Here is a 27147-nt window from a genome sequence, read left to right on the forward strand (position 1 = left end):
GAATCTCAAGGCAACGGTCCGCATGGGTGTGAACCGCACGTGTAGCATTTCGCAGCTTCACACGTTTGTTCCTTATTGTCGCCGCGGCATCCAGAAATGCGTTGAAGCAACTCTTCACATGTTTGTACCTTAACCTGACACACGATGTCTTTCATCCACCCCCAGATACACATGCAAGTAGTTATGGCAACAAACATGCCTAGTGCTCCATTCACTATGACGCGTTTCGAAAATGTGCTGTAACTCCGTAATTATGAATGTGATTCTATTAAGTTATTTACATTTTTCTGTTACAAATAACCTTAGAAATCACTTCCATAAACCGGGGGAGAACTTCATGAATGACCCTGTATACGGTAGTATGAAAATGCGTCAAAATAGTTATTTATACTGTAATACGATAAGTAGTGATATCGTATTCATAAAAATTGCTTACTCTCTTATTGGTAGTACTCGTATAATTTTACACAAATGTAATAAATTGATCGAAATATATGGGAAATGATTTGGCATATATACAATCTTATGTTTTCCATTTCCTATGTACGTTTGATTTTTTAAGTTTTTTTTTCTTTGGTATTGTAAGAGTTCCATAAAATCAGGTTTAGTATATTTATGCTACACTCTCGAGTTACTCTCAGGCACGTTTAGAATTGCCGCTAGTGCTTCCGAGTATTTAAGAGATATTTAAGATAGAGAGAGCAGTCATTAAACAAAATATGGTAATAGACTTAGTCCAACATAAAACCAAAAGACTTCATAAATTATTTTAAAATATGAGATCTAATTTATCAGCCATTTCAAACTCATTAATATTATAAAATGCTTTGGTGACGAGCCAGTTTTCAGTACTATCTTAAATTTATTAATACAAAAGGATGCTGCACCCGGGGGAACTAGTTATAACAATGTATGCATAGCAAAATACAGATAAATTCTATTTATATTTCTAGCAACTAGAATATTGTATAGTATAATTAATCTTTCTCCCCCCTTCTAGAGGCTGCGCATGATCTAAAACCAATAATTACAAGCTTTCTATATGTAATTTATCTATTTTATTTGTAGATACGTTCAATCCCATGGACGTGAAGGGAATTCTCATATTATTTCCAATCCCTTTATTATAATACTTTAAATTATCTTCTGGACATTCTTCTGTATCCAGTTTCCTTGCTTACGATACAAGAGTATCTTTAATACGAGGCGTAACTTTCCCATAGCTAGCAAACATATGTTGCGCGAAGCGACTGCGTGTACGTGATAGAGTAATGTCCTGGCATGGAGCATGCGCTAGCGGAACTTCCCGAGTGCTCTCAGTAGCTTCGTTGCATTGGTTGAAGATGGACGTTCCTATTCCAGCTCCCGCCGCATAAAATGCGGTCAATGATAAAGTTTTTGAATGCACAGGGCATAGCGCCGATTGAAATTTATCGTCAGCTGTGCCAGATCTATGGGCAAGCAGACGGTGCGTTGCTGCTGTAGACAATTTTCAGCAGGACGCCAAAATGTGCATGACGAGGAGCGCAGTGAGAGGCCAACCATCATCACAGACGAGCTTGTGGAGCAACGCACCATCTGCTTGCTCATGACCTTAGGCTCATAGACCTGGCACAGCTGACGATCAATTTCAGTCGGCGCTATGCCCTGTGCATTCAAAAACTTTATCACTGACCGTACTTCACGCGGCGGGAGTTGGAATAGGAACGTCCATCTTCAACCAATGCAACGAAGCTATTGAGAGCACTCGGGAAGTTCCGCTAGCGCATGCGCCATGCCAGGACATTACTCTATCACGTAAACGCAGTCGCTTCGCGCAACATATGGTTTGCTAGCTATGGGACGAGTGGGAAAGTTACTTTATGGACGCGCCTCGTATGTAGCCTGTACTTGTAGAATAAATCTGCAAATCTTTGTAAGAGTAATTTGGTAATCTGGATTTTCTAGTAGTATCACATACCGATTGCGTTATTTTTAACAAGTGTAATATAGCTCATTTCATTTGTGCACAAGTCCCTTAGATCAGTGGTTCCCAAAGTGGGGTTTGTGTGAAGAGCTGAGGGCGATCGCGGGATGATTTACAAAATATAGGCCTACCAAACTCCTTACTAACACTACATTTATTTTCTATTTAGAAACAGACACAAGGTTGAACATAAAAATAAAAAATCTTTCAAAATTACAAAGTATAAAATAGTTGATGTGATACGTGTGTCACAACGTAATCTCTCAAATCTGGACTCTGTATTCGATACACACAGTAATATAATTTTCAAGTTCAGGATTTCTCGCTTTTGCTTTGATGACAATCATAGACGAGAAATTTATTTTGCATGAATACTAGGTTTCAAATGTTATCAAAAATCTAAGCGCTCCTTTTACGAAATCGAGGTATTCTTTTGATGCAAGACTGGCCAGTTCTTTGCAAAAAACTGGTCCGGTTTCAACATTTCATCAGATATTTCAATGAGTTTTATCTTCATATATTTTTTTTTAATTTCAGAGAGTTGAACGTAATGGATTCAGTACCCATGCGCGTCTGTCGCAATTATTTAGAGTTTCTACCGGAAAATACTAAAAAATATGTTGTTTAAATTCTTACTTCGGGTAGTATCCGCTGATTTTGAGTACAATATAGTTGTTTGCAATTCTACAGGGAATTCGTAATTTTTCGAATGGGATCGAGAATCTATAAAGTAGTGGGAGGGAGGTCGCTAACTAAGATCTCGTCCAAATGGGAGTCGCGCCTTTAAAAAGTTTTGGAAAGACTGGCTTAGATTATTCATGTAATTTACCATTTCCTTAGTGTAGAATTCCTTTCATGTAATATTTACTGTATAATGTAGAAAATTAAAACAGATTTGATGTGTCAAGTAGTTTGTGTTATAATTTGAATTTTAATTAAATTTCCAGTAGTCCAGTGCTTGGCTTAACTTTATACAGGGCGTTAAAAGGGTATATGTGCAAATATTTTGATATTTAAGAAAAATTCATGCAAAACAGTAGCCTATTTAGATTTTTTTCCTTGTGGTTGAAGCATGATCTTGGATGCTCAGTGGACGAAAATGCATCTAATCCGTAAGATTTCCACGTACTGCCGCCCACGTAACCTGCTCGAGATTACTAGGCCATTGTTCAACTACAGTGGAAAGGCTTCTATGAATGATCGTTCTGTGAAACGCCTGACACTTTAGACTATACGCACGTCTTTCGATCACATGTACTCCAGCATAAACACACTGTCAGTGAACGACCACAAATATTATTAGAAAATGCAGGCTCTAAATTTCTAAAATTTTCTAAGAAAATGATCTCACAATTCGACAAAAATTACAAGGTACCAGAACAAGACTTATTAGAACTTAAATATCTGATTAAAGTATAAAAAGGTTACTAATAATGTTTTTCAAACCAGTTTTAACAAAGTATGAAAAAAAATTGCAGTTACATCATTTGGTAACCATATCATTGTTATGGTCTCTCTGACATCTTTAATATTTTTTCTACTTGTAATAAACACTTAATTCTGAAAAGTAGACTGCTCTGAGATGTAGAGTTGTTTAGTTTAATACAGTTAATTTTTTATTTGTCATTTATAAAATATATTAAAATTTACATAATCTTTTGTGTTCTAATTTTTCTATTTTCAAAGAAGTGCTCATTATTGTAGTCTACCTTTTGCATAAATTAATGTTAAATCAGTGTACAAAATTTCATAATTCTATCTCTAATGGTTGTGAAGTTATGAAATAATATGTGTGAAAATTTTTAAATTTTGGAAAATTTAACTTTAAGTAAAACGTGAATTCTAAACAATATTATTAGTAACCTTTCTTATACTTTTATCAGATATTTAAGTACCAATAAGTCTTGTGGTACCTTGTAATTTTTGTCCAATTGTAAGTTAATTTCCTTATAACATTTTAGAAATTTAGAGCTACATTTTCTGATAATATTTGTGATCGTTCACGTACATATACCCTTAAGGGTCATTAACTTCTCAGGAAACTCAAATCACCAACTTTCGACGTAAAGGAAGGATTCACTGATGCTGAATTAACCGATATTTCGTCTACGGGGCACCAAGAGACTCTGCAAACGTGATAAGAGAGCTCTATCGGCTACGATTTCCAAATTGTGGAATTCCAAATAGAATAAATAGACTAATATACGTTGTTGTGTACTAAAGACTCCGGGATACAGGATCTTTCCGTCCTCTGTTCGAGGATTTTTGACCGTAACGTGACTTAGTTTCCTTTCATAATATGACACAATTTTTATAAAAGTATTTCTACGCTAATTAAGAAAATGTTAATTTTTGTCAACAATTGAGAGATTATTTTGTATCGTATGTTTCTTTTATTTCAATAACGATTCTTAAATGTGAATTTCTTTAAATTCTTTCAGAATAATTTAGAAATGAAAGCCAGTTTGTAAAGTCATTTTTAGTTTGATAATTTAGATAACATTACTTTCAATGCTTTTGTTTTATTGCACTCTATTATCTTTATGAGAAACGTGTAGACTGTATTCGAAATTCAAACGTATTACATCACAAAATAAATAATGAATTTAATCCTATACGTTAATGTGAAAACTTATTCACAAAACGTGTTTGTGTTTGGGTACATGTTAAGTTATCTGGTTACAGTACAAAGACCTCCATGGTAAGCCTGGACGTTAGACAATCCCCAGCAAACCTGGACCTCCGCGAAACTATGGTCCGTTCCAGGATTCTATGGAGTAGAAAGACGAAACAAGACCTCTGCGCAAGTGGTATGTGGGAGGTGTAGGACCAATGACTGCTCTGCTTGAACGAAGCGAGCAATCGCTTGCAGGAGGGGATAATTTCTATCTGAACTCTATGAGCATCTTACCCCTTAGTGGACTCGAGCTGATGCTACCCGCAATACACTCCGATACAGATAGACTCCGCCCCCATATGCGCGAAGTTATTCCACAGATTCCTGGGACGGACCATAGCCAGGCGTTCGTAGAGAAAATAAATCGCAGGAAGATATTAATGAACCTAAAACATTTTTATATATCTAAAACAAATTCTAGAATTGAGGAATTATTTACATAATGTGGTTCAGTATACTATAGACTACCAGATTAAAGGTAAAGGTAAAGGTATCCCCGTAACATGCCATGAAGGCACTTGGGGGGGCATGGAGGTAGAGCCCCATGCTTTCCATGACCTCGGCACTAGAATGAGGTGGTGTGGTCGGCACCACGCTCTGACCGCCTTTTACCCCCGGGAAAGACCCGGTACTCAATTTTATAGGAGGCTGAGTGAACCTCGGGGCCGTTCTCAAAGTTTGGCAACGAGAAAGACTACCAGATTACCTCAAAATATTTGCACGTATACTCCTAACACACTATGTAGTGTTTATTGATTTTAATTAACTTCAGTAAATAAGTTCTGCATGTCATTCAAACTTGTGGTGCATTTAAATATGTGAATGTTGTAACTCTTCACTAAAATTCTTTTCACGCGACTTAGTTGGAAAGTATAATCTTCTTCGTGGCTACAGTGTTTTATCTGAACGCATGTAATATTTAATTCACCATAACTGACGGTGACTAAGTCTTACCTTTACAATTGAACAACGTTGCTTAAGCGCGAATGGCTCGTGTTGTTCTGAGCGGCTAAAAAGCCACGATCTCTACGAACTAAGTCGTGTGAAAAGGGGTATATTACTAATTGAATGTGTAAGATTATACCCAATACCTACTTTATTTGCTATAATAACTAACTTGTTGATCTTTGATTCAGTGATAATTGGGACATTGCTTGGTCTCCAAATTCTCCACCTCTTACATCCATCATGGATAATGTTATCAGCACACTAAATGAAACTGCCAATGTCACATTTAAGTGTAAGTATACTAGAGGAATTGTTGATACTTCAATAATTTGTTCTAAGTTTAGTCCTAGATTATGTTTGAGAGATATGAGTGCCAAAACAAAATTTCCAGTACGGTAGGTATTTTGGGTAGTGGTAATCTAATTATAATTACGGTGTGCTCTCTTTATTTTTCTAACTCTAAGTCGGAACAACATGTTTGCGCCAGTTACTTGAAAAAGTATCATGCTTTTGCGCTATATTGCGATGACGCCACAATGCTTCTGCGCCAAGTACTTAATATTCTTTTTATGATGGCAATGGTCTGACTGGAGCATCTCACCAGTGAGCTCTGTACTATAGGCATCCGACAAGGAAAACTCAGTGCGCAGAAACCAGAGAGTGTGACTGTCTCGCGCAGATGACGTATGCTCCAGTTCCCAGCATGGTCTCACGCCTACTGCAGGAGTATAGCATGCGCGCCGCGAGGAGACCGAGCTGAGTTTTCCTTGTAGGATACCTAGAGTATAGAACTCATTGCATCTCACTTGCTACTAGGGTTGCCAACCCTTCCGTATTTCCCGGGATCTTCCGTATTTGCCCCTAATTTTTAACAGTTTCCCGGCTCCCATATTATTATTCTCTTCGAGCATTTTTCTCCCTTATTTTTGCATAATGTAAACATTTTTATTCTAAACATTTGATTTTGCCGTGAATGATGATTGATATGATGAACTTTGTTGTTCAAGAAATGCATTAAAATGTAGGCCTAATGCTTGTCAGAAATGGGTTTTAGTACTCACCCGTCTAAAGTCAAACCATGTTAATGTTATAAAAAAAAAAACTGGCTAGTTTTGTTCTAAGCATACCAGGTTGTAATGCTGATACAAATAGGGTGTTTGAGCTCATAAACAATAATTGTACAGATGTTCGAAACATGAGCATAACACATTTAACCAAATCAGATCTGCAAACTGCAGTCAACTTTAACTATTACTCGAGAGAAAATCTGTCTCAAAATACTCTTATTTAAGCCTAGCTGCCGAAGTGTAGAATAAAATTGTTTATTAGTTACTGAACGGAAAAATTTGTCTATTTTCTATCTGAAATTTTGTCGATTTCTTAGTCTCCAGTATTTTCTTCAAAAAAAGTTGGCAACCCTACTTGCTACTATTATCTATCATCTATCGAAGCCAAGAACAGTACAGCTCATGCATTATATCCAGACATTCCCCCACTCTTCCTACAGAGCTGCGCATGAGATCAGATGAGTCTACTTACGAATTATAGGAGAATGGGTTAGCCATTGCCTTGAACTCGGTAGACACACGCCCGACCTTCCCTTCTACTCCTACCACCTCTACAGAAATGTTGTTCCCCTACTGCGTATCGCGAGTGCCTTGACAAAATGCATGAGCTGTACTAGACCAAAATAATATGACGTTACTGACTGATCTGCGATTGCTTGAAGGCCACAACCAAGTTACGCTATAAAATATAGTTCCATAAATATAGACTGAGATAATAAATTATAACTTATTCTTCATCTGTGGTATTTTCATTATGAAAGTAGAAATTAAAATAAGACAATTTCATATAAACAGATTAAAATTGTACCATTTAAGCATGGTTTTATCTATTAATTTGAGAGTAGTAATTATATTACAAGCATTTAATTTGAAAATGAAATTTTAGGTACATATCATTATTATGAACATTAAATTCTTGTTTCGATATAAATAAATTTGAATAAATTATATTTACTAGCGAAATTAACTGGAAAAAGAAAGTGTGAGTGGAAATTGTAGGCTATCATAATATTTCTGTAGAATTTGATATTCAAATTTGAGAAAGAGTCCCGCGATGTAGTATCGTGGTCTAAGGTATGCGCGCTGATTCGAGTCACCATGGTGAAAGAAAATTTTCTCATAAAATTTCGGCTAGTATATGGGAACGGTGCCCACCTAGTATCGTGATTTAATTTGGGAAGCTAAGCTTGGTAACGAAATCTGGTTTCGAAAACCAGCTATAACAGCTGGGGGTCCACAACTGTGGAGGAACGGTCAGCGTGTCTGGCCGCGAAACCAGGTGGCCCGGGTTCGATTCCCGGTCGGGGCAAGTTACCTGGTTGAGGTTTTTCCGGGGTTTTCCCTCAACCCAACATGAGCAAATGCTGGGTAACTTTCGGAGCTGGACCCCGGACTCATTTCACCGGCATTATCACCTTCATCTCATTCAGGCGCTAAATAACCTAAGATGTTGATAAAGCGTCGTAAAATAACCTACAAAAAAACAGCTGGGGGGGGATCATTGTGCTGAATACATATTACCCCCGTACAGGTTGGATGAACGTTCACCTATACTGAGGCATGTGGACGTGAGGCCAGCAGCCAGTTGGTCTACCTTGGTCCTTCATGGACTTTCGCGCTACGGATTATTAATTTAGTCTGAGAAAGATATAAACAACTACTGTTGTATTTGAGATGTTATGCTTAATTTATTATTATATTTCTACTAATTACAATAACTCCTTGCAGCCAAGCCTTTTCCAAGTAAAAAGAAGTTGTACGATGCACTTACATCTCGCGTATCGGATGACATGGGAAACACCCTGGCAGGAATTGCTTTTGACGACTCTATCAAAGAGAAGCAAGCCTTTCCAAATAACATTCAGGTAAGATGTGTAGAAATGTAAGTCCTGGTAAGCACTTGTAAGAATTTTTGGAGTGCTCAGTAATTTCATGAACTGACAGTACTGTAATACACTGTATCCTAGAAAACGTTTATTCATTCATTCATTCATTGTTCTGTCCGAGGGCAGCTCTTTCACTGCAAATCCAGTTTTCTCCACTCTTTCCTATTTTCTGTCTTCCTCTTTGTTTCCTCATATGATCCATATATCTTAATGTCGTCTATCATCTGATATCTTCTTCTACCCCGGATTCTTCTCCCATTCACCATTTCTTCCAGTGCATCCTTCAGTAGGCAGTGACCCAACCAATTCCTTTTCCTGATCAGTTTCAGCATCATTCTTTCTTCACTCACTCTTTCCAACACAGCTACATTTCTTATTCTGTCTGTTCACTTCACATGTTCCATTCTTCTCCAAATCCACATTTAAAATACTTCTATTCGCTTCGTCGTAATTCCTATGTTTCTGCCCCATACAATGCCACACTTCATACAAATCACTTCACTAGTCTCTTTCTCAGTTCTTTTACCAGAGGTCCGCAGAAAATGCTCCTTTTTCTATTAAAAGCTTCCTTTGCTGTTGCTATCCTCCTTTTGACTTCCTGGCAGCAGCTCATGTTACTGCAGAAAGCATTCATACACGCAAATAATTAAGGTCACCAGATTTTCAAATCCCAAAATCGGGGCACTTTGCAAAATGGGAATAGTAAGTGAATGATAAACTTTTTATATACATTTAGGCGTTTTTCCAAAGTATCATATTATACACATTAAAATCAATTGCAGGTGTTGAATAGATCTATCCAGAAGGGATTCAATTAATCTGCTGTGTCCATAAGATTTTCATTACAAATTCCATCCAATATAGTTGCTTTCTTGTCTTTCGGCTTGAGAATGGCTGCTCTTACTTTTACTATGCTTATCAGCTGTGTTATGTGATGCTGGCTCTTTGGTTCGGCATGTGTTGATTAAGGTACCTCTGTTCAGGAGAAGAGTGAAATGTTTTTCCAAGATTCTGTTGAGATTTCCGTGATAGTGCTGACTGAAAAAAATGTAGGCATATGTCATTAAAATGCAGTTATTTTTTAATAAGCCATATTAAACAGTTTTATTATTTGTAGTACTGTATGCTGTTAACATGAAAACCCATTAACTCTGTTTACGTACTAGCTATCAAATTTTCATGCATTGTTTCATATGAAGAATATTACCCATTTTTCAGATGACCTTCAGATTTCCAGCAGAACTACGATTTAAAGGAAATGAAAATGATTGGCATACAGGGGTCTTATTCCCTGTGTATCAAGTGCCTGGTCCACGGGAAAGGTTTTTTAATGAAGGCGGTATTCCAAGTAAGTAAAGCTACAGTACCAGTACTGTTATGTTCCATTTTTCTACAGGAGATTGTACTATGATAAAATTGTAATAAATGTTTCATACGGCAAGAAGCATTATCACTTGTGCTCATTTTCGGAGTTTCTTTAAGAAATATTATGTAAGTTAGTAATAATTTTTTGAACAATTATTTTCTCATATCTTCTTTTCTTTTTTATTTATTTTTTTGTTATTATGTTTTTGTCTCTGAATCTTGTCCAAAAGAATATTTCATAGTTCCGTAATTGAGGGCTTTGCCGGAAGAAAGGCGGATAGACCTATACGGCCTTCTTCGGGAAAACTGTTTAAAATGTAGTGAATAATTATAGTAGCGAAATTTTGTTTTGCTTGTACTGTACATACCTGCAGGACAGGGCTCCGTGTATAAAATTTTATTCAGGTGCGTTTTAAAATCTTAGATTGCATGTATCTCAATTCGCCATATTGTCGTATACGCCCCTTTTCCGGCAAACCCCTCAATTATTGGTATTAGTGTATCATTGGAAATTAATTGAATCGATTATTTATTTATTTATTTATTTATTTATTTATTTATTTATTTATTTATTTATTTATTTATTTATTTATTTATTTATTTATTTATTTATTTATTTATTTATTTATTTATTTATTTATTTATTTATTTATTTATTTAATCACTTATTCATTTACTTATTTATTTATTCACTTATTCGCTTATTTATTCACTTATTTATTCGTTTATTTATTCAGTTATTTATTTACTTATTTATTTATTTATTTACTTATTTATTTACTTATTTATTTATTTACTTATTTATTTACTTATTTATTTATTTATTTATTTACTCATTCACTTGTTCATTCAATCATTCATTCATTTAAGAAATTCACTACTACAGAACATGTGTTCCAATAAATTACAGTAGGAAAGACCTCAGTCACTTCAGTACAGTTTTGAGATGTAAAAGAAAAACTATTTGAATGTTTATACGACTTTTTTATATGTATAGTTACTTTCTCTGGAAAGAATACTTCAATATATACATTTAAAGCTGTTAATACTTGCTACTTCAATTAAAACAATAATTATAATTTATAATCGATGGATCTAGGTCCTTTCTGCAATCAATGGAAATATAGAATAAAATATACTAATAAATCATCTCAAATCATTAATGTAGACAAATTCAAGTAGGCCTATGTAATATAAATCAATGTTTTTAGTTATTTGTTTTTATTTGATTATTTAACGATGTTGTATCAACTACTGGGTTATTCTTAGCATCGATGGAATGGTGATAGTGACGACATGAGGCCGACGATTCGCCATAGATTACCTAAAATTCACCTTGCGGTTGGGGAAAACTTAGGAAAAAACCCAACCAGGTAATCAGCCCAAGTGGAAATCGAACCCACGCAGCAGACAAACATGCTACTGTCTGAGCTAGTTATTACTGTGTGTGAAAATTAATTACGGTAACATAGTTTTATTATTTCATTACTGAAAGCTTAAAATTTCAAGTTGCTGCTAACATTCTTCATATTTTACATTAAAACACAATATTTAAACAAAGTAGCTATCTGTAATACGCTTCCTACATTTTGTATATTCATTGCATAGTTGGCCATCGGAAGAAATCATTCCAGAATTCTTCATTTTCGGCATTTTCTGACACATAGACAGCTGATTTCTTAATATCAAACATTTTTCTCACTGACTGGAATTGCAGTGTCTGGATATACAAGAGGTACAGGCGGAGAAATACTTTGTTTTTGAGACAAAGACAGATGAAATGTGCTGACGTTCAAGTCACCTATACTCTTAGGGAGTAACCAACCTTTTCTTTTCACTTTCATAGACAACTGGTTAAGTGTAGACACAGTAAATAAAATCTTAGTCTCTTGCAACAGAACGAGAAGTAGTTTCTACTGAGATGCAAGTCTTTTCATAATTACAGTAAAATTCCTCGTATTCGGCAACTGGGACAAAGCCAGTGCCGGATATTTGATTTTGCCGGATAATTGGAAAATAAGTTTATATGTTACGGTATGTAAAGACATACTGTACTGCACAAACTTTTTTCTATGTTGAAATTTAGTAATTTTCACATATATTTAAAAATAAAGTTTTGCAATACGTACAGTGTTTATTTTTAGTACTCACTACGGAGTTTACATTCATCAGTTCATAATTATTGTAATACATAATGGCGTAAAAAATTCTAAAAGTTTCCGTAAATCTTACGACAATTGTAAATGGCGGCCATGTGACTTGAACAGTGTAGCCAACGTCGCAACTATGAAGACTATGAAGCGCTCGATGATTTGAACCTCTTTAACATATCTGTAATCTGTATCTACTATCTATCTCTCGAATGAAACTTTTACGCACTGTAGGAAATAGAAAATTTCACACTTTCCTATTTAGACTTATCCAACACCCCTTCGAAACGTGCGAGTTCAAGTGGTAAATTTAAAGATATCGTCTCTGCACATTGTTTGCAAGGCCAAGTGACAGCTTACCGATGCTATCCGATCTACTCCATGGACATAATGGAGTTTTCAATCTATGTTTCCACTCGTGAACAATGTAAACAGTAACTACAATATGCGGTATGTGTGATCCACGAAAATCACTCACATCTTCATCAGACTCTTCTCTTTCACATGAACGACAATTTTTTTTTTTTTTTTTTTTGCCTAGCTAAAAGTGCCGTTGTTTTGGTATGGTCGGTTATTTGGGTGCCAGATATGAGGGATTTTACTGTATATATTGATGGTCACCATGATTTAAAATGTAGCATATCTGTTCCTTGCATCTCCTGCACCATGAAATTCCCAACAAAACAAAATATGCGCTATACACGAAACAGTTGACAGCCAACTTTTGAGTGCAGAAAGGGCCGCAGTCCTGGACTCCGAATTTTTCTGCACTCAACAAGGAATTCAATCCCATGTTTTCAACCATTAGATCTCCTTAGATTGGAGTCTATTCTATGCACAAAGATGAATATACCTCCAGAGATTCAGAATCTGTTCATAACTGGTCCTTTCTGCGATCATTGGCAGTGTTAGTAGATGGACGGAACCACATAAAAATCTTTTCTATGGTTACCGGTACTAATAGATATTTTCTTAAAATCAGTGAACGAAAACTAAATCAACGCTTTATTTAATTTGTATACTACCTATATTGTTGACTGTTTTACTCATATATCTGTTCACCAATGCACTGTAGGAATTAGTTGGATTTCAACGAATCAGAGTCAATATTACTGCAATATTGTTGAATTGATATTGTAACTTATGCCTTGTAGAGTTTCAGCATTGTTGCGAGTTTTTGAAGTTTCTATAATATTGACAAAACAGAAGGAAAGAATTAGTCAAATGTTAGGTGCTCGATGTATGTGTAGGGGAGACTGTTGTACCTTTAGCATAGTGTACCTTTGAACATTTTTTGTTTTTTAATTTTTGCTGCTACCTAGAGGACTCAAACTGAAGTAGATTGTAGAGAAAGCCGCTAAGTAGCTCTGGTCGTAGTTTCAGTTTGATTTATTGCAAAGTGTGAGTTCCGTGGACAAAATAAGTTTTTTTAGTACCAAAAGTAAACATTTCGTTCATTGATGTATGTTTTCTAACACAAAACCAGATTGCATTTCTTAATATCTTTCAAGTACGGCGTGTTCCCTATCATCTGTTGAGTAATAACATATTTTAATTTCCATTATTTATTTGACTCTCTTATTTTTCGGAGCCACATTTGTTTAACCGTGCACCCTCTTGTACCTTTGAACACAAAACATCTTGTACCATGGAACATGTTCCAAATTACACGATACTATCGGTTTTTGTTTTTCTTTTATTGTAAGGTCATGTCACGAAGTAAGTCTGGAATTAAAGCGGTCCCCAATTGATCCGGATGTCTTGAAGAAAGGTGTTGAAGCAGTTATTGCTCCTCCAGGAAATAAAATCTCAATCAGAGAAGCCTGCTCTGGTTTATGATGGCAAATACATTTTAAATGTGATTGTCAGTTTTTACAGCTATATTCCCACTTATATTCCATGTGTTCCAACTTACAAGAGGGTATGTTCCAAGGTACATGATCCTGTTGTACCTTTGAACACATTACATATCCCTTCATTTTATTTTTTACATCCTTAATAGATCTGTAAAACAGGAAAATACATACAGGAAGTTGTAAAGGAATCTTCAATAATTATTTCAAGCATTTTTTCATTTAAAAAATTTCATCTCCCAAAGTTAAAAAAAAATAAAGTATGAAAAGTGTTTAAAGGTACAACACTCTCCCCTAATAGATGAAATTCTTAGGACTTTCTTCGAATCTGAAAGTTATAATCTAGTGGGTTCATAGATTTCTCTTTTTTAATGTACAGTATATATATCTAATGCCTATTCACTTTACTTTACGTGATTCGGGTTCCGCATATTGCAGATAGATGGCAGAACTGTGACCCATTTTTCTAGTTGCACACCAGTTTGACGGGCCATGCTGTACATGATGTATATCTGTGGAGAGTTATGTCATGTACTAGGGTGAGTGTATGTGTAAGTGTTCGTGTAAGTGTAGTGTTTGCAATGAGTGATGGTGATGATGAAGAAGAGAAAGGGAGAAGGGGAAGCCCAGTGCCGACACATAGCCTACTTCTGTCAAATAGCATCAAGGGGGCCTTCAGGCATAACGTCCCCATCCAATGGACGAAATGTTAAGTGTTATGTTTTATTTAACGACGCTCGCAACTGCAGAGGTTATATCAGCATCGCCAGATGTGCCAGAATTTTGTCCCGCAGGAGTTCTTTTACATGCCAGTAAATCTACTGACATGAGCCTGCCGCATTATTATTATTATTATTATTATTATTATTATTATTATTATTATTATTATTATTTATTAATTTGTATTACTATCTTTCCATTATCTCCGTCACTGTTATTCTATTATTATTATTATTATTATTATTGTTATAATTATTGTTACTATTATTATTATGGTTACTATTATTTTTATAATCAACATTACTATTGATATCTGTAAAATTTATGTAGACTCTATTGGACTGTACCCGAGCACGAGCATATGCTCATTTCGGGTATCTATTCATATGTACCATTTCAAATGTAAATTGTAAGTAAATTTGAATTTGAATTTAAGCACACTTAAATGCCATCGACCTTGCCCGGGATCGAACCCGCAACCTTAGGCATAGAAGGCCAGCGGTATACCAACTCGCCAACCAGGTCGACCCAATGGACGAATCACTATCAAAAGTGACATATGCTTTCTCTTCATATGCACTGCAGAGAGATTTGGAACTTAACCCAAGCATATTGGTGCACAATCTAGTGATTAGAAGTTGTTGCATCGTCATCTCTCCTAGTCTTGAGATAGAAATTTTACATGAAAATGTCACACCTCGCTAGGAATCGAACCCGGGCTGGCTAGTCTGGAGGCAGACACGCTACCACAAAGCTAACTTGGCGGACTCGTTTTTTTTAATGTAATTTTTGTTAGAATTATATAACAATTTAATTTATTTCTTACAGGTTACTGGTATGAAGGATTTCTATTGTTACAACATGTCATATCATCAAAAATCTTCGAGTATCTAGTAAACAATTCCAGTATTAATTTACCAGAAATTTTTCTTCAGAGATTTCCTTATCCTGAGTACACGCAAGATGACATGCTTGATGCTTTAAAAAGAAATGTGCCACTCCTCATGATGGTGAGCTTCGTCTACACTTGCATTAACACAGTCAAAGTCATCACTGTGGAGAAAGAACGTCAGCTTAAGGCAAGTAATCGTGGAAACTCTCGATTTTGTAATTTTTTATTTTTTACAATTTTTAAGATTCCCGAGTAGTATGCCTCAGCACTTCATTATGCTTGACATATTTTATTATACAGTAGAGCATCGATTATCCGAATACCGATCAACCGAAACATCGGTTAACCGAAAGCTTGTTCCAGTCGGAAAATTTGAATTCCCGCGCGCGCCATATAGAAGTTTCGCTAGCGCTGTTTACGAGATTTTTTAACGGCAGAAAAATGAGTCTCAGCTCTGAAAAAAAAAAAAGTTTCCTAAACTGTAGGCCTACTTTAATGACTGTTTTGAACTTGCCAAACTAGGCTAGTCAGTTTTCTGTGTTATTTTATAAGACGTGTGATACAAAATATATACTCTATGTACAGTTTTGTTTTTAAGATCAGTGTTTCTTTGTTTCATACTGTTCCTATGACACCGGTACAATTTGTTTTCGTGAATGATCGGTTATCCGAAAAATCAATTATCCGAACACCCCTCCATCTCCAATTGTTTCGGATAATCGATGCTCTACTGTACTAGCATTTCATTGTTCCTTTTGTATTACATGTAGTTTAAACATCCAAAATCAGAATCACAACTGAATCCCAGTGAAAGCCATGGGTTCACAGATTAGCAGAAAATATTATGTTAATAAATAAGGACCTATTACTTAACATTAGAAACATTTTCCTCGACTAGTAATACTCGTCAAATAGAACCAGTGACAAAGTTTCGCTTCTTTTTTTCTTTTTCCTTCTTTCTTTTTCGGAAATAAACGTAATTGAAACCATTAAGTGAAGTACCAAAAACAGAAAATAATAAAACATAGTATTCCGAAAATAATTAGGAAAAGTAACATTATAACAGAAAAATTGAAGATGTAGGGTCGGTATAGTCTTGTACAGTGCTTTTCTTCTGGAGAAAAAGGTGGTGGAACTGTGTAGTATAGTAGATGGGGAAATGATTATTGTTCAGTGCACGTAAATTTTGTCTTTTTTTATTTTAATTTCATTTATTGTATTCCATAGATCTTACGTTAGCATCTTATTAAGATTTTCAAGGCTTAAGCCGAGTTCAAGTACAAACATAATTTAACACATTTTTCGGTTCTATAATGAAAAATATAACAAAAAGGTGCCTGAACGCTATTCCAGTTTGTTCTGCCAGAAAAATAAACACTGGTCTTGTAAAATCTTTGTCTCATAGTTGTGAAAATGGGTGATTTTAATCTTCCGATATTGAGTTGACAAAAAAGGAATTATTTGCATGAACCAGAGTAATATAGCTCATAATAATAATGATAATAATAATAATAATAAAAAATCATATATATATATATATATATATATAACTGCGATCTTACGTTGTTACTCTGTGTGAGAGAGAAAGACATGACTAGAATAAGAGAGTGACCATACCACAGTCTAGTATATAAAGTCACGAAGCTCAATACGTAGTAAATATGCATCCATAGATAGTTGCTAACCATTAGGATCGCTAATATCGCCTCATTGCAGACAGTGCAAAATAGTACCGGCACAGTCTATTGTTCCTAGCACCCTCACAACTCAAGCTTCGTGACTGTATAAACTAGACTGTGACCATACTATACAGATGACGTAACAGTGGCGTGCTGTCTAGTAGCCTACAGATACGGAATTAAAAAAGGGCCGAGTCTTGGTAGCAGTCCTCCTCTATATAGGCAACAAGCTTCGCAAAACTGTCCACAAGCAGCATACATTTAGGTGCTCTTGTTTACTGGACATGCGCAGTGTGTTCTATCTGGGACTCGGTAAAATAAGGTAGCCCAAATTTTGTTTCTAGGTCTGTACAAGCTATTGCCATTCCACAAACAGAATAGTCGGGTAGTATTTTTCATACCGAAGGTCTAGGTTAATATTTTGGATATTTCTAGTTTAATTAGTAGGTCTACCAGTAGTGAAAAAAGACAATTTTATTGAGATTTTCTCGGGGTAGTCTGTTTTTCCGGTCATAATTCAGCTCATTCTCTCATTTCATTATCACACAGTCTCATGAGGAAACGCCAACAGTGTGCCATATCGTCAACACATAGTTTCATATTATTTGACGAGCTGAAAATATATTAAAAAAAAAGAATATATCCACTAGTAATCTCGCTCTTTGATGTTGTTTACAGGAAGCTATGAAGATAATGGGATTACCCAACTGGTTACATTGGACAGCGTGGTTTATCAAGTCGTTTTTGTTTTTGATGATTTCTGTGATCTTAATTGTGATATTGCTGAAGGTGCCATGGTATCCGGACACAAACCTGTCAGTTTTTTCATACTCCGACCCCACACTTCTTCTTGTGTACTTCATTATTTACATGGCTGCAAGTATATGTTTCTGCTTCATGGTCTCAGTCATGTTCTCCAGAGGTAATAAAATTACAATTTAATAAAAGGAATAACTTACATTAAGATGAATGCACTTACAATGATAGCTTTAATTCTTTGCAAATAATATTAGTGTTAAAAATTAATTGTTTTTTAGATTGCAGTAGTTTCGTAAATATCTGAGTGCCAACACTCTAACATTGTGTCAATGATAACGTATTACAGTGCGATCAAGAAGTCTCTCCGCAGTGCTTGTGTAGCCGAGAATCCAATAGGCAGAGAATTCAAGTGTATTTGGTAGAGAATTCAAGTGGCAGCACTGGGCGCTAAGCATATGATGGATTGGGGTGTGAGGTTGTCAAACCGGAAAGAATGGGGAAGTGCTAACTTTCTACAGGATTATTTTCTGGGGTTACGAGAACTAATAGAGCTGCGGAGAGACTTTTCGATCGTACTGTATTACATCGTGTCTTAAGTCGACCTTAATTGACTGTGTAGTATGTGAGGAAACTTGCATACATGGGTCATAATAGTTGATTGTTGTATAAGGTGTTGCTGTAAATGGTTAAATTAACTGTTTTCTAAACTGTATATGACTGTGCCCCAAGTAAATTCTTCAAACATTGCTTCATGAAATGTAATATGATGTGGCATTCCTAGTAATTTTTCGATATTTTTTAATGCGAATATGTGAGAAGAGAAATAGGAAAGATTTGAAAAGACAACACTCGACTTTTAGACATATGCCAATAACGAATAAAATTAGTTAGAAGGCAAATTCTGATGTAAAGTACATAAATAATAAATACAGTAGAATCAGGGTCGGATTTAGGTGTAGTGCCGCCCCTAGGCAGTGCTAAAATTTGCCGCCCCCCCCAACTCCCACAAATAATTTATAAGCAGCTATTATGCAGGTCATGTTTAGTTTAAATTACTTTTAAATGAAATGTTACAATTCAGAAAGTCCATTTTGAATCTTGCGTACACCACTTTTAACACTTGAATATAATTAATTGATGAACTAGTGGACTTACTCGTGTTAAATATGTAATATTTCTTCGGCTTATAGCTGTTTCAGTGCTTCATGCACCATCATCAGGGCCTAGAACTAGAACAATACGAAATATACAAACACACTAAAACACACCCCGATCAAATCCTCAACACACAGATCAATTTCAGTCAAGAGGAGTAGAATGATTTCAGTACACACACACTATTCGACTCCACACTTCAACACCTTCCAACAATAAAACACACCCTCTTAACAGGCAGAGAAGTTCGAGATGACGCCGCTATCTAGTAGGCTCTGATGATGGTGCGTGAAGCACTGAAATAGCTGTAAGTCGAACAAATATTACATATTTAACACGAGTAAGTCCACTAGTTGATCAATTAATTAAATTCAGAAAGCAATAAATTACTGGAATCAAAATACACGCTTCTTACTTGTGAATTATAAAGATTTTCTTCGCACTTTCTTCACAGAGAAAGCAGTGATGAGGTCATCAAAGTCAGTATGACGAAGCACATTAGACTCGATGTAAAGAAACCTATTCAAACTTATTTATTGTTGAAACAAAATTGATTTGTGAAAGGCGGCTGTGGCTTATTTTTAAGCATTGTTATTTTTGGTGGAATAATTCAATGGCAGAGAACCGAACTGTTTTATAACGGTCTTTCCTCCATCTAAAAAGTTGGACATAATATCTAAAAAGTTTGACTTATGTCCAACTTTTTAGAAGGAAAGTTCTGTTTCATATATGAATTGAACAAAATTGTAAATATTAGGCCTACTCCCTATAAACTTGCCATGAGGCTATTTCAAAGTTTTCCTTGTCCAGCTTTGAACGTCAGAAACTTAAAATGGGTCTCCTAAAAAAAATAGTAAAACGGACTTTGAACAGTATGGTTTTCGGCCATCTAATTATTATGAGTACCGGTATTCCTTTCTTCGATAAAAGAAGTATGAAGTATTTTGAAAAATGGGCAACTCTTTGCGGAATAAACCTTTCATATCGAATTATATAGTGCACATGCTGGAAAGTCATTAAATAGTATTGTTGACGATATATTATTGAAAATGTAACAGAGAGCTGTGATTGCTGTTCGTAGCGATAAATAATAAACACACATTCAATTTGATTTTCAACAATGCATTCTTGTTTATATAAGCAGTTAAATTTAAGCAGTTTGATAGTAACAATAACGTGATATTGGCATTACAATATAATTATGCAGCTGCACACTTTACTTTTACTCTCGCCGCGACCGCAACAAGTGTTTCAAAAACAAATTTCGCTATAAATTGAAAAAAAAAAAAAAAAAAAAGGAAAGGAAAGAAAAAGAGGAAGAGAGAGAGAAAATGCCGCCCCCTGAAAATTGGCGCCCTAGGCAATTGCCTAGACCTAAATCCAGCACTGCTTAAAACTAAATAAATTAGTAGACCTACTGATACATATCGCAATTTATGTAATTTAACGAACTGACAGATACAAAGAAATTATGGAAACAATATTTTGATTTCTGAAATGAAACTTGAAAATACAATATTATCTTATATTTTTATTTATTATTTTCCGGTATTTATTTATTTTTTAGTTCAAATATGGTTTCCTACTACCCCTTAAACTCAGTTAATCCTCTAATATCCTGTACAAAACATTGTGCAATAGTAGGCTGTAAATAATTATTGTATTCTTTCTTTTTTTACAGCTAATACAGCATCCTTAATAGCCGGTATGCTGTGGTTCTTTTTATATGTGCCATTTATGTTCATGTCGGAACAATACGAAAACTTGACTCAAACGTCCAAGATATTAGCTTGTTTATTTTCCAATAGTGCCATGGCCTTTGGATTTCAACTATTTCTAATGTTTGAAGGAAGTGGTAAGATTTCATACTTTAATGTCTATATTATAAGCTATTATTAATGTCCTAGAAAAGTAAATTTTTTAAGTTATTATTTTAACACATAAAATTCACACGGTACTGGTACTGATATTGCTTTCCTGAAATGTTGTAAGATTTACTATTATGAAAAGCTATATATTGTGTCAGATTCTGGAATCTTAATGTTAATGTTTCTTTTTTTGTTTTCCTCCACAGGAGAAGGCATGCAGTGGTACACAGTTTGGACACCTGTGACGAAAGATGACAAATTAGTTTTAGGTCATGTAATGGTGATGCTACTAGCGGATGCAATCATTTACTTACTTATTGCGCTTTACGTTGAGGCTATTTATCCTGGTGAATATGGAGTGCCAAAACCATGGTATTTCCCTTTCAAGGTATGCATTTCAATTATATGAATCCTCGTAAGTAATTTTTATGTACGATAATTAAATAGTTGAAACATATTTTGATGTTGTTGAAAAATTTTTATTCAGGCCAATTTTTTTAAAAATTACAAAATTATGCATTAATCATACTCAATACAATTTCAAATATAGCGTCTAATATTTCCCATTTATATTTATTATTGCATTAATTATTTGAAATTTTATTATGAAATTGGATTTAATTGTAATTTTTTGTAGATTGTAATAGTGATTTTGGCTCTAAAATATGTACACAGCAGCACTGAAAAAAGATAAAAATATTAAAGTATACATAGTTAATCATGATCAACAAACTAAACTATTTAATAGTCTAATTTCACCCAATAAATTTAATGAAGGTGGAGCAGCCATATTACAAGATCTTAATAAAAATAATCATATAATTATCTGTATTGTTAAATCTGTATTGTAAGTTGATAAATACCTGTATGTGGAAAGTACAAGCTTGTCAGCAAATACTGTGTACATTTTTACTAAAAAATGTTTAAAAAGTACTTAAATAAAGTTTCTAATACAAATGAAAGTGATGTCCATAAAGTTCACCGCTGTGGAATAATGGTTAGCGCATTTGACCGTAAAACGAGAGGGCCTGGATTCAAATCCTGGTTGGGACGAGTTAGCTGGTTGGGGTTTTTTCCCGGTTTTTTCTCTCAACCAATCAAAGCAGAATTGCTGGATAACTTTCGGCGTTGGATTTCGGACTCATTTCGCCATCATTAATTCACATATCATCATCATCCATGCTTTAGTGCGGGTTAAGTTCAGGTGCAGCGTGTACTTGTACAAGAGTGTGCCCATTTGGCTACCCAATCATTCAGAGAACAGGAGTGGTAAGCACAATAAACCTCAGGCTGCAGTGCAGCCTTCGGGCCCCTTTTCCGTACAACAGAGAAAAAAAAACCATAAATAGTGAAAACAAACGGTGAGCATATTATGCTAATACTCAGTGCTTTTTCTCTGGCAGTGTGCGCTGCAATGGTGTTCCAGCGCATCTTTTTGTTGTTTTTTCATCCTGAAACCATGAAAAGTTTCAATCATGTTTTAACATAACATAATTTTTACTTGAACTCCTCTTAGGTCCCGGAAGTCTTAAAGTTGGACGGAAAGGAGTTTAAAAATGACAAAATTCACATGCACTGAACAGTAATCTAATCATCACTCTGTCCGCTACAGTGTAGGCTACGATATTCTACACAGAATTCCACTAGCTTTTTCTGCAGAAGAAAATCACTGCTAATACATTTCCTAAAATGACGTTTCTATGGTACCAGTAGTATAAATTTACGTACAGTACAGTATTACTAATGGAAGCCTGACTATTGTCAATATCGTCATCACTATCGAAAAATATGAAGCATGCATATTATGTTGTGAATACATAAATACCAACATAATATGCATGCAGCAGAGACTGTATAGGTCAGTTTCTGTTGGATGCTTTTCCAATTCACTGCAGGCTAGAGCAAATAGATGCAGTATCACCTTTACTTTTTAACTTCGCTCTAGAATATGCCATTAGGAAAGTCCAGGACAACAGAGAGGATTTGGAATTGAACGGGTTACATCAGCTGCTTGTCTATGCGGATGACGTAAATATGTTAGGAGGAAATCCACAAATGATTAGGGAAAACACGGAAATTTTACTTGAAGCAAGTAAGGAGATAGGTTTGGAAGTAAATCCCGAAAAGACAAAGTATGTGATTATATCTCGTGACCAGAACATAATACGAAATAGAAATATGAAAACTGAAAGTTTATCCTTTGAAGAGGTGGAAAAATTCAAATATCTTGGAGCAACAGTAACAAATATAAATTACAGTCGGGAGGAAATTAAACGCAGAATAAATATGGGAAATGTCTGTTATTATTCGGTTGAGAAGCTTTTATCATCTAGTCTGCTCTAAAAAAAGTTGAAAGTTAGAATTTATAAAACAGTTATATTACCAGTTGTTCTTTATGGTTGTGGAACTTGGACTCTCACGTAGAGAGTTAAGAGTACTACTTACATTAAATAAAAATTGCTCTTTTCAGCTCTCTTACTGGTGTGGAGATAAATCCACCATTCCTTACTTTGAAACAATGGGACAGACAGCAGATATAAATAATCCTGATGTTTATGAGACTGAACCAAGCTATTTACCTGCAGGCATACAAATAAAACATCTTCGAAAGGTGAGGTACCTACCATCTTAACTGATAAGATATCCGTACAATAGAGCTACAGAGATTTTTATTTGTTTATGACGAATGAGGGAGGAGTATTAATTACCATTGCTGTTACTATAATGATCCAGGGCAGTGTATGTTTTGATAGTGAGTGTGTTGTTAAGTTTACAAGCTATTATTCCATTTTGAATCTTGCGTACACTACTTTTAACACTTGAATATAAATAATTAACTAGCTGACTTACTTGTGTTAAATATGTAAGTCTGTGCGGCTCACAGCTGTTTCGGTGCTTCATCACACCATCCTCAGAGCCTACTAGATCTCGGCGTCATCTCGAACTTCTCTGCCTGTTGTGTGGGTGCGTTTGATTGTTGAAAAGTGGAGTCAAATAGTGTGTGTGTACTGAAATTGATCTGTGTGTTGAGAATTTGATCAAGGTGTGTTTTAGTGTGTTTGTATATTTCATATTGTTCTAGTGTGTTGAGTTTTTGGTTCTTGGGTTGTATGTGTAGGATTTCCATGTCCGCATTTATGTTATTGTATGTATGGTTAGCATTGGCTATGTGATCGGCATATGTAGATGTACAAACACAAACAAATAAATACGACCACACAGGTGTATACAAACTCACATGTAATAGTTGCGACAAGTTCTACATTGGACAAACAGGCAGATCACTCCAAACACGCTACAAAGAACACATTAAAGCAATAACCAAGAGGACACAATACATCTACATACGCCGATCACATAACCAATGTTAATCATACATACAATGACATAAATGCGAACATGGAAACCCTACACATGGGCTACAACCCAAGAACCAAAAACTCAACACACTAGAACAATATGAAATATACAAACACACTAAACACACCCTGATCAAATTCTCAACGCACAGATCAATTTCAGTACAAACACACTATTTGACTCCACTTTTCAATACCTTTCAACAATCAAACGCACCCATACAACAGGCAGAGAAGTTCGAGATGACGCTGAGATCTAGTAGGCTCTGAGGATGGTGAGATGAAGCACCGAAACAGCTGTAAGCCGCACAGACGTGCATATTTAACATGAGTAAGTCCGCTAGTTAATCAATTACTTAAGCTATTATTGTTGATTTATTTATTATAAATGAGAGATTAAATCTTTACTGGTTTTGTGATAAAATACTTCAAATTATGACGTTTTCGGTTATTTACAGCTCTTTCATCATCATCATCATCATCATCATCACCACTACCATCATCATCATCATCATCATCCTCTTATCTGTCCTCCTTTCGGAAGGTCGATTCCAAATATGCCTCCATTCGTCTCTGTCTTCCCAAGCTTTTTTCCGGTTTATTTCATCCCACTTGTATCCCCGTTCTTGTAAGTTCTTCTGAATTTGATCTATCCATTTTCGCGTGGTCTTCCCATTGGTCGTCTTCCTTTCACTTTTAAATTTAATATTCTCTTTGGCAGCTTTTCCCTTTCCATTCTGTTAAAGTGTCCAAACCATTGTAATCTCTTATTTTGTAGTTGTGTTGTTAGTTTTTTATCCTACAGAGTTTCCCCTGATTATGTCGTTTCGTATCCTGTCTCTTTGTGTATTCTGTACAATACCTCACAGGGTTTTCATCTCCGAGGCTTTAATTCTCCTCAGATTTTTTTTGGCGTATGTCCAGGTTTCTGAAGCATGTGTTAAAAATATCTTTAAATATGTTTTATATATTGCCATTTTGCTCTTTATGAGTACATCTTTATTTCAAATTAAATGTTTTATCAAAATGTATACATTTGAACTTTTTGTATTCTTTCGCTAATTTCATGTTATAGTTTTCTGTTTGAAGTAATTTCTGTTCCCAAATAGTTAAACTTCTCTACCTTTTTCAAATTTGTGCCTGATAACTTAATATTCCAGTCTATTTTTATAACTACTGTTTTTTTAATGTTACTCTCTTCCAATACATACTCCAATATTTGTTCTATGCTGTTTGCTGAGCTGTCCTAAATCGTCACATCATCCGCATATTAATGTTGTTAAATCTGGTTTTCTGCCTTTCCCCATTACTTTATTTGCAATTTATCCATTAATAGATTAAACAACATTGGTGACAATACACTCCCTTGTCTCACCCAGCATTTGTTTCAAACCAATTTGTCATCTTAGCTCAAATTATACAATATGGCTTTGAACAGGGCTTAGAATTTAAAAATTTTAATTTGAAAAGTAATTGTAATTATTAGACTTCGTGGAATTGCCACGAGATTCGCAAGGTTTGCTGTGCACGCGGTATAGACTGTATGAGAAGGGGGCGTGTCTCTGATGTAAACACTGAGCAATATACTGCGGTTACAATAAAACCTGTATCCTGCATTCAAGAAATATAATGAATGATCATTGAAGTAGGAAATGTCTAAACATGTAAATACACAATTATTTTATAGTGAGATATATTAACTCTTAAAATTTAATGTAAGATACATAATCCTTACATTACAGTAAAGAGTTATGTACATTTTGAGCGACTGCAAACTAACCTCCTCCGATGGTCACTTAAAACAGTTTTTAGATTGGGAAAATGTACATTCAACATCACACGATGTAATACGTGCATATTTGAAGAACGGAAAGTCACTACTTTTTAGTACACCAACTTCAGACGTCTTGTCGTGACCTGATAGTACATAATTTACAATACGAAGTTGTGAATAGGCAGAATTTTTAGCAATAATGTTTCTCAACTTACATTTCACTTTTTCTGAAATTAGTGAATTGTTATTTTGGATAACGGTTTGTGATACTTTTAATCAACTATATGAAGGGCTTCTGAGAGTTGTAGTTTAGACGATTCTAACAGGATGATGCTTTTGGACAATATTTTAAAATTAGAATCAATGTCAATATCTTTCAATAGCTGTTCAGAAAGCAATGATTTTACAGCTGCAACATCGGAACTGTCTGTGCTATCCAATGCATCAATTACCTCCATTATGTTTCCATAATGTTCTGCATAATAATTAACAGAATTCAACCACGTTCCCCAACGGGTCAAGACTGGCTGCGGGGGTAAGGTTATTCCAGGAGTAATTTTTTTGGAACAGCAACACTCTCATTGTAGTATGTTTTATTGAATTCTTGTCTGCACTGAACAAATGTTAAACTTTGACTATTCCAACCACAGTAATGCAAAAACAAGTGCTTACATAGGTATACATTAGCTGTAGCTGCTCTATCTATTTGGACAGGTCACAACTCTTAACATGAACTGCTTCTACTACCAGACCGGGCGGTCGCTCACCTCCTCTATACTACCGTACATCGGCAACCTGATTGCATGCTGCGTGTGGCAATTCAACGAAGTCTAGTAATTATTGATCAAATAACCACAATAAAAAATACCGATAACAGTTCACCTATATTTTAGTACTTCTGAGTTGGGTAATCTATGAATTAATTAATGTCATAAAAATCCGTCTTGTCATTGAGAAGTGATTGATCCTCTGGTGAATATCTCCACATTGGATGACCATTAAGTGATTACATCAGTGGCAATAAGTTTA

At 35.1% G+C, this 27147-nt stretch overlaps 1 protein-coding gene across 8 annotated transcripts in view; it reads left to right on the plus strand.

Moving 5' to 3' along the window:
- LOC138701890 (phospholipid-transporting ATPase ABCA3-like) overlaps positions 1–27147 on the plus strand; it is a 196313-nt gene that overhangs the window by 123878 nt on the left and 45288 nt on the right. For 7 of the 8 annotated variants that reach the window (XM_069829239.1, XM_069829242.1, XM_069829241.1 and 4 more), the window contains 8 exons: positions 5780–5883; positions 8387–8523; positions 9763–9892; positions 15461–15715; positions 17886–18125; positions 20799–20972; positions 21192–21373; positions 23456–23596. In XM_069829239.1, the coding sequence (XP_069685340.1) occupies positions 5780–5883; positions 8387–8523; positions 9763–9892; positions 15461–15715; positions 17886–18125; positions 20799–20972; positions 21192–21373; positions 23456–23596 (1363 nt within the window). Of the gene's footprint in view, positions 1–5779; positions 5884–8386; positions 8524–9762; positions 9893–15460; positions 15716–17881; positions 18126–20798; positions 20973–21191; positions 21374–23455; positions 23597–27147 lie in introns of all 8 variants that reach the window. The other variant, XM_069829240.1, reaches the window with a different exon arrangement.

The sequence above is a fragment of the Periplaneta americana genome, chromosome 6 (assembly GCF_040183065.1).
Source record: "Periplaneta americana isolate PAMFEO1 chromosome 6, P.americana_PAMFEO1_priV1, whole genome shotgun sequence".
NCBI lineage: Eukaryota > Metazoa > Arthropoda > Insecta > Blattodea > Blattidae > Periplaneta > Periplaneta americana.